This window comes from Phalacrocorax aristotelis, chromosome Z, assembly GCF_949628215.1.
Source record: "Phalacrocorax aristotelis chromosome Z, bGulAri2.1, whole genome shotgun sequence".
Classification (NCBI taxonomy): Eukaryota; Metazoa; Chordata; class Aves; order Suliformes; family Phalacrocoracidae; genus Phalacrocorax; species Phalacrocorax aristotelis.
In genome coordinates this window covers 183,392-192,488 of record NC_134311.1, presented here as the reverse complement: position 1 = coordinate 192,488, position 9,097 = coordinate 183,392, and the positions used below count along the sequence as shown (strand labels likewise).

General features: G+C 47.8%; 1 protein-coding gene across 1 annotated transcript; it reads left to right on the top strand.

The window, feature by feature from the left end:
* Positions 1–4,823: 4,823 nt before the first annotated feature.
* On the top strand, positions 4,824–6,256 carry TOMM5 (translocase of outer mitochondrial membrane 5). The gene is made up of 2 exons (XM_075078719.1): positions 4,824–5,115; positions 5,776–6,256. The coding sequence occupies exons 1-2, from the start codon at positions 4,995–4,997 to the stop codon at positions 5,808–5,810; spliced, it is 156 nt and encodes a 51-aa protein (XP_074934820.1). The 5' UTR covers positions 4,824–4,994; the 3' UTR covers positions 5,811–6,256.
* The last annotated feature ends 2,841 nt before the right edge of the window (positions 6,257–9,097 follow it).

Sequence of the window (9,097 nt, the reverse complement as noted above, 5' to 3'; positions counted from 1 at the left end):
GCTGGTCTATGTCTGCTCCCTACTATACTGTAATTTTCTTCACTGCAGCTGGCACAGTGCTGTGCTTTGGACTTCGTATGAAAATAATGTTGATAACACACTGATGTTTTAACTGTTGCTAAGTAGTCATGGACTTTTCTAGGTTCCCATACTCTGCCAGGTGCACAAGAAGCCAGGAGGGGAGGGGACACAGCTAAGAGAGTGGATCCAAAGTGGCCAAAGCGATATTCTATATCATGTAATGTCATGTCCACTATATTAATTGGGAAGAGCTGGCCAGGGACTGGCAGCATTGGTTGCCAGATGGTGAGAGGTTGCATCGCTTGTGGCTTTTTGTTTTCCTTTTTTCCAGGCTTCATTTCTTTCTCTTGTTATTTTCCTTTTTAGCATGTTATCATTTTTGTGATTATTATCATTACATTACTATTTTATTTTAATTATTAAACTGTTCTTATCGCAACCCACGAGTTTTCTTGCTTTTGCGCTTCCAATTCTCTCCCCCAACCTACAGGGGTGGGGGGAGTGAGCGAGTGGCTGCGTGGTGTTTAATTGCCGGCTGGGACTAAACCACGACAGTCCTTCCTGGCGCCCAACATAGGGCACAAAGGGTTTGAGATAATAACAGTTGCTGGTCACTGCATAGACTCTGTTCTCAATATTAGTTTATCCAGTCTGCACCATGGTCTTGTATTTGCTGTGTCTGTTCAAGATTGGTGTTGGTTTTTGTGGTCTGCTGTGATTAGTGATGTTTTGCCTGGCAGAGTTGTTTTTAAAACACTGGCCTTGAGTTTTATTTGGTATTTGAAGTTTATATTCAAGCCGTTACTGTACATTGGGTACCACCTCCTGGACACAATTAGCAATTATACCTCCTCCTCTGAGAGTTTTTTTATGGAGGAAATACAGAATGGCACCTTAGCTACCATCTTCTATAAAGCCTGCTCTTTCATTGCAACACCTTTTCAGTATCTTGAACATCCTTGGGAAGTTAAGATACATCTATTGGTATTTCTTTGGCAGATTGTTTCAGTTTTCTCTAAGGTTAATAGGCAATTAAAAAATATCACCAGACATCTGCCCCAGAGCTCAACAGTTATGAGTGGCAGGGCATATTGGAATAGTATGGGCAAATACCTAGCACGGTGGGCACCTCCAGTGCTCTGGAACTTCACCCCTGAACAAGTGCAGAATCCTGAAAAACTAGTAGAATATTTGGAGGAAGCATGTTGTCACCCCAGCAACTCCAGAGAGACACAGATCACTGCAACATGCTGGGGCCTGACCCATGCTTACTGACCCCTGTTCAACCAGTATTCAGTGCTCCCAAGGGGAAGAGAAGGCCTCCGAACATAAGACAAAGAAAGGGAAAACAGGCACTAAGGCTATTCCAACTCCAGAGACAGGCACCATGACCACTTAAACTCCAGTGACATGTACGGCGGCCACCCCAACTCTGCAACACATACCACAGTCGCAGCCACTCCAGCTCTGGCGACAGGTACTGCAGCTGAACCAGAGGATCAATCTGTGCCAGCATCCATCACCCCTATACACAAGAAGAAATCTTGGAAGAAAAAGTCAACTCAGAGATGATGGAAGAGCAGGGCCATCATGAGGAGAGGAGGAGGAAAAGGAACAACTAATACAAGAAACAGAACCACCCAAACCCTATCCTTGAGTGAGCTGTGAGATATGTGAAAAGATTTTGGCCATCATTCAGGTGAGCACATTCTCACCTGGCTGCTATGATGCTGGCATAATGGGCCAGTAGCCTGGAATTAGAGGGGAAGGAAGCCAAACAATTGGGATCCCTTTCTAGGGAAGAGGGCATTGACAAAGCAATTGGAAAAGGGACACAAGCCCTCAGCCTGTGGAGGCAACTCCTGTCCAGTGTGAGAGAAAGGTATCCCTTCAAGGAAGATGTTATATATTGCCTAGGAAAATGGACAACCATGGAGAAAGGTATCCAGTACCTGAGGGAATTAGCCATGCTTGAGGTGATTTATGGTGACCTGGATGATCAACGGCCATCCAAAGATCCAGATGAAGCCCAGTGCACATGATCCATGTGGCAGAAGCTTGTACAGAGTGCACCATTATCATATGCCAACTCATTGGCCATAATGTCCTAGAAAGACGAAGAAGCACCAACGGTGGCGGATGTGATTGATAAACTATGGGATTACGAAGCAAATATCTCTTCCTCCTTTGTCTTGGCTGTAGAAAAACTGTCCCGGATGGTTCAGCAGCTCAAAGAAGCTATCTCCTACTCCTCACCTGTACGGACCAGCATCTCAGCCGTTAGGAGTAAGTGTCCCTCTGCTCAAGAGAGAGGATACACACTATGGGCCACCCTATTGTTTTACCTGTGTGACCACAGAGAGGAGATGAGGAACTGGGATGGAAAACCTACCTTGCCTAGAAGCATGAGTACGTGAGTTGCAAGATAAAACAATCACTCGGGGGGTGGTTTCCAGGAAAGATGCTGCTCCAGTTTCCAGTAAGCAGTTCTCCAGACAGAGTAGAAGGACAGATTTTTTTTCTCTGAGCTTAATAGACATGTTTCTGATTTGCATTTACCAGAAGTGAGTGGCAAATACTGCGATCAGGACTAGAGGGGCCCTGCCTCCAGCCAGGTGGAGGAAAGCGATAACCAGGCTTACTGGGCTGTGTGGATCCGATAGCCTGGCACATCTGACCCGCAGGAGTATAAAGCCTTAGTGGACACTGGTGCACAGTGCACCCTAATGCCATCAAACAATATAGGGGCAGAGCCCATCAGCATTGCTGGTGTGACGGGGATCCCAAGAGCTAACTGTTTTGGAGGCTGAAGTGAGCCTAACCGGGAATGAGTGGCAAAAGCACCCCATTGTGACTGGCCCAGAGGCTCCGTGAATCGCTGGCATAGACTGTCTCAGGAAAGGATATTCCAAGTGCCCAGAAGGGTACCAGTGGTGGACTTTCGGTGTAGCTGCCTTGGAGACGGAGGAAAGTAAATAGCTGTCCACCTTGCCTGGTCTCTCGGAGGGCCCTTCTGTTGTGGGGTTGCTGAGGATCAAAGAACAAGAGGTGCTGATCGCCACAACAGTGACCTGGCAGCAATATTGCACCGAGACTCCCCGATTCCCATCCATGAGCTCAGTCATTGCTTAGAGAGCCAAGGAATGATCAGTAAGACCGGCTCATCCTTTAATAGTTCCACACGGCCAGTGCGGAAGTCTAATGGAGAGTGGAGGCTAACAGTAGACTATCGTGGCCTGAATGAAGTCACTCACCCACTGAGTGCTGCTGTGCCAGACATGCTAGAACTTCAATACGAACTGGAGTCCAAGGCAGCCAAATGGCATGCCACAGCTGATATCGCTAATGCATTCTTCTCAATCCCTCTGGCAGCAGAGTGCAGGCCACAGTTTGCTTTCACTTGGAGGGGCGTCCAGTACACCTGGAATCGACTGCCCCAGGGGTGGAAACACAGTCCTACCATTTGCCATGGACTGATTCAGACTGTACTGGAACAGGGAGAAGCTCCAGAACACCTACAATACATTGATGATATCCTTGTGTGGGCCAACACAGCAGGAGACGTTTTTGAGAAAGGGAAGAAAATAGTCCAAATCCTTCTAAAAGCCAGTTTCACCACAAAACAAAGTAAAGGGACCTGCACAGGAGATCCAATTTTTAGGAATCAAATGGCAAGATGGACGTTGTCAGATTCCAATGGATGTGATCAACAAAATAGCAGCCATGTCTCCACCAACTAGCAAAAAGGAAACACAAGCTTTCTTGGGTGTTGTGGGTTTTTGGAGAATGCATATTCCACATTACAGTCTGATCATAAGCCCCCTCTATCAAGTGGCCCGGAAGAAGAATGATTTCAAATGGGGCCCTGAGCAACAACAGGCCTTTGAACAGGTTAAACAGGAGATAGTCCATGCAGTAGCCCTTGGGCCAGTCCAGGTGGGACAAGATGTAAAAAATGTGCTCTACACCGCTGCTGGGGAGAATGCAGAAAGCACCACGGGAGACTCAAGGCAACACGTAGGGTCTTGGAGTTGTGGATACAGAGGGTCTGAAGCCCACTATACTCCAACTGAAAAAGGGATATTGGCAGTATATGAAGTAGTTTGAGCTGCTTCAGACATGGTTGGTACTGAAGTACAGCTCCTCCTGGCACCCCGACTGCTGGAGCTGGGTTGGATATTGTATATGTAGAGGGAGGGTCCCCTCTACACATCGTGCAACTGATGCTACATGGAGTAAATGGTTTGCACTGATCACGCAACAAGCTCAGACAGGAAACCCCAGTTGCCCAGGAATCTTGGAAGTGATCATGGACTGGCCAGAAGGTGAAGATTTTGGAATATCACCAGAGGAGGTGACACGTGCTGAAGAAGCCCCACCATGTAACAAACTGCCAGAAAATAAGAAGCAATATGCGCTGTTCACTGATAGGTCCTGTCATTTGGTGGGAAAGTATCGGAGATGGAAGGCTGCTGTATGGAGTCCCATATGGCAAGTAGCAGAAACTGCTGAACGAGAAGGGGAACCAAGTCAGTTTGCAGAAGTAAAGGCCACCCAGCTGGCGCCCGGCCGCCGCATCCCCTCCGAACGGAGGACCGCGCCGCAGGGCCGCACGTCTGGGAGGTTGCCCCGTCCCGCCGGCACAGCAGGTCTCCCTGCAGCCCCGCCAGAAGGACCCTGAGGGTGCGTTTGCAGCGCGCCTCCCCACGGCTGCGGGCCGACAGAGTCCCCCCGGCGGCAGCGGCAGCGGCATGGACAGCAGCAGCAGAGCACTCTCCCTTCAAGGACCCCAGGCGAGGAGACGCCAACCCCCATCCCTCCGCTCCACTTGGGCCGGCGTAGCCCCGCCGCCCCTCCGGGCGCATGCGTCGCCGCCAGGGCCCGCCTTCATCACGTGAGCCGGCCTCCCTTCCCGCGGCGGCGCGTGTCCCTCCTTGCGAGCTGTAGGGGTGGTGGTGCAGTGGGCTGCTGGCATGTTCCGCATCGAGGGCCTGGGCCCCAAGATGGACCCGGAGGAGCTGAAGCGGAAGATGCGCCGCGACGTCCTCACCTCAGTCCGCAACTTCCTCATCTATGTTGCGCTGCTGCGGATCAGTAAGATCCTGGGGGGTAGCGGCCGGGGCCGGAGCGGGGCCTGCACGCCCCAGGACGGGGCGGATCGGTGTGCCGCAGGGGCGTCTTTAGCCGCCTCTGTGCCCGCGGGAGCTGTGGCGGAGAGCCGCCGGTGGCTGGGCGCGTCTCCGGGGAGCAGGGGAGGCTCGTCACCGCAGCGGGGTTTCCAGAGCGCCAGCGGGGGCCTGAGGCGCCTGAAAGGCTAGGCTTGGGCGCGCAACAGTGCTTCTGTACTTCGTTAGAGCGTGAAGGAAAGAGGGCCAGACTATCTGTCTTGTAGGCAGTGCTTTAGGGTGTGGCATCAGAGGCTTGCAACTTTCCTTGCGGGTTGCCCTTCTGTTCAGCAAACGAAAAGTCATGTTTGGGTGCCCCCCGCCGCCAGTGGTGTCGAGAACAGGTGCAAGGCTCTGATCTGCAGCATAAGCAGGCATACCTGATTGCCTCCCTTGAATCATGCTGCCTCACGTGTCAAAGCAATCATGCAGGGAGAGAATGGACCATGTGGGAGGCAGAGGGTGGTATTTCACCCGGAGTCTGAATAGTTTAAATGCCGCATAAATGTGCTGCGGTTTCACCACAGACTTGCTGCAGACTTCTTGTTTTCTTCTGCTGAGTTAAGTTCATGCTGCTTTCTCTTTTCAGCTCCTTTCATCCTGAAGAAGCTGGACAGTATATGAACACTTAAGAAGATGCAGTATATGAAAACATAAAATGGACTGTAGCTGTTTTGCCCTCTTTGTTAATTAAACATTGTGCCAGAAGCAGGCATCCAGTACTAAATGGTTTAAAAATATTTAAGTATGTCTGACCTGAAAATGATAGCCTAATATGGGGAAGACATCTGTTGTCCTGCAGATGAATTGTGGTCACAGAACACCCCCTAGTATCATCAAGCAATGATTTGTGATGAAGCATTTCTTGTGCTGCTTAAAAAAAATTTAGTCTCCATTTTGTACAAAGTGTTAACCACTAACAAGTCATTTTGTGATGCAGCTACCTCTAAACTGCCACATGCTATGGCTATCAACCTTACTGAACCTGTATGAAAAATGAAGTGTTTAATGAATCCAGTTCAAAAGCAGTTTGATTTTTAAATAAATGGAAGAGCAGTTGTGTCACTTAACTCTGGTAGTGATTTAATTTTAAAAATCATCACTTAAACTAAAGGTCATTTGGTATTATTTCCCTTGCTGTTGCCTTAAGCTTGCTTTCACCTCCATCTTTAAAATCAACTTGTATTGAGGGAAGGCAAGGAGAGTGAAAAAGACAAGGCAATGATGTGTTTTTCAGGTTGCTAAATGTGTAGCAACTCAGCTGTGAAACATGAATGTATAGTTAAGACTCAGAAATAAAAGGGGGAAGGGCAGCTCAGCTTTATCCAGCAGGCCTGTGCTAGTTTCCCCTTCAGTTAGAACCTCCTGGATCTTGAATTTATGCAAAGTAAAGCAGGACAATGCCATATTTCTTCTGTGAGCTAGTTACTTAATTTTAGTCACAGTAGAATTTTTTACAATGCCTGTTACTGCCTCATGCCAGTACTCGTGGTGTTTTGTCATATCCTGAACTGAGCTCTTTTTACCATGACAAATTGCTGTGTTCTGGTAGTTCAGGAGTGGTCCTTTTTACTCAGAGGCCACCTGCAATATTCTTATCTTGTACTGCTTACACTGATGTCAAAATAGGGGGTATTTCCTTAGAGAAGCAGCTTGATTTGTGAAGAGGCTTGTGATTGTCCTCTCCAAAAGTGATTTCATAAGCTCTGGGGTTGATGCTTACTAGTATGCATCTGTTAAAGAAGACCCTGAACTGAGTTGCCAAAGCAGGAATTGGATTTTCAGCCATTTTGGGTTACTTCTCTGTCTAAGCCTTAAAAGGTATATCTAGGATTTGACTTTATATCCTTACATCAGCTGCACACCAAGTCTCCAGAGAGACCTAAATGTTTCTCAGGCTTGTATTTAACTCCTTGAAATGATTTTCACCTAGTGTTAGGGAAGTGCCTGCAGAGCCACTTGCAGCAAATGCACTGCTTGCTTTTTTGTACTGCTTGCTTGCTGAGCTGAAGGAAGAATCTGTTCTTCCACTGTACTGTGCCCTTGGCTGAGAGCACGGTACCAGTATGAAGCATCGTGGAATATTCGTTGTGCTTGACCAGATCTTGTGATTGCAAATTCTTCTATGAGAAGCAAGGGGGAAAAGATTGTTAGGTCAGTTCAGGCAGAGCTTTATTGCTGGCTGGCATCAGAGAAGAGAGGAATTACAGACAATGGAGAGACTGACCCTTGGAAATGTCTATCTTCCCATTTTGGCCAGAGCTTGAGCTCACCTGCAGAAAGCTGTTCTTGAAGCATATGTAGGTTTGGAGCTGGAAGAGGGACAGATAAAGAGGGAGTGCAGACAAACACTGAGGACTGTATATTGCCTCTTAGCTTCAGGCCAGATGTATTTTAAAAAGCCTCCCCAAGACAGGCAGGGGATGAAAGTGCAGTTCATGAATGGGAGGCTTGGAAGCTGGGTGTTAATTTGGAAGCGTAGCCAAGTAATTTGGAGACTTCTTACAAGAGCTGGCACATGGCCCTGGAGCCTTGGATGCTCACTACAGTCAAATGAAATAACCCAGTCCTATTTAATTCTCCGGATTTTACTGAGAAATGAAAGCAAGGATATTCCTGAGCTCATTTTCTCTGACATCTTTGTAAAATGGAACAAGTGCAGTTACTAAATTGTAGTTGAATAATTGAATATTATCCAGTTGACTAATGGAGCAGGTAACTGCACTGAAGTTACAATGTTGATGATGGGAGTAATGAGATACATTAAAGAGTTTGGCTCTGCCTCGGCCAGCCAGAATCTGCAGTCATAGAATCATAGAATCATTAAGGTTGGAAAAGACCATTAAGATCATTGAGTCCAACCACTAACCTATCACTGCCAAGTCCACCACTAAACCATATCCTCAAGCACCACGTCTAACCTTCTTTTAAAGACCTCCAGGGATGGAGACTCAACCGCCTCTCTGGGCAGCCTGTTTCAATGTTTGGCAACCCTTTCAGTGAAGTTTTTCCTAATATCCAACCTAAACTTCCCCATGTGCAGCTTGAGGCTGTTTCCTCTTGTCCTATCGCTTGTTACTTGGGAGGAGAGACTGACCTGTGCCTCGCTACAACCTCCTTTCAGGTAGTTGTAGAGAGCAGTAAGGTCTCCCCTCCTATCTTCTGCCCAGCTATGGAGACTGGGACACTGGTATCCCTTTTGATCTTGGGCCTATGTGCAGGGTCAGAGGTGGGGCTCTAGAGTCCTCAGGAAGTTTAGGGATGTGAAGGTCTCTAGCAAGCCAGTTTCACTTTACTGTGTCCTTAAAATTGTGTATATGGCACCTCATTTTTGTCCACTTCCAAGCATGTTTCAAGGCTTACACACAGCTGACCTGTCAGCAGTTCTACATAGTGAAGAAATATACTTGCTCAAGTGTGAGTTCAAACTGGCTGTTGGGAGCTGTTAAAGACTCTTCTAGGAAGTTGCTTTCAGGCACATTGACAGATGAAGGCATCCTCTTATTAAAATAGAAGAAAATAAATGGTTGACGTTTTTCTTGTGACTGTGGTTTTCTGCAGTCTCTGATATGCCAAGCAACTGCATGTTTCTTCTCCAAGGAGGAGAGAGAGATGCAGCGGCGGGGGGGCGGGGGGAGGGATGTCAGGCTGCAGTCCGGCCAATGACTCCTATCTGTTCCCTCTTCACTTCTATGGCCTGTCCTGCTAAAGTACAAGATGTGCTGCTGTGTGATCTCAGACCCTGGAGAAACAGCTACAGAACTTCCAAGCAGAAGCAGAGTGCCTCTTTCAAGTATAGGGTCAGGATAACAAAACAAGTAGAATGTAAGTCCTAATGAAGCTCAGAGCTCAGGTTATCCTGTAGGTACCTTTTCTCAGGTGACTATGACTGTTGGCAGTAGGAGGAAGAT

Coding starts and splice junctions, on each gene's coding strand:
- TOMM5 (XM_075078719.1), top strand. CDS start 4,995: ATGTTCCGCATCGAGGGCCTGGGCCCCAAGATGGACCCGGAGGAGCTG. Junction 5,116..5,775: donor TGTTGCGCTGCTGCGGATCA/GTAAGATCCTGG, acceptor TTCTCTTTTCAG/CTCCTTTCATCCTGAAGAAG.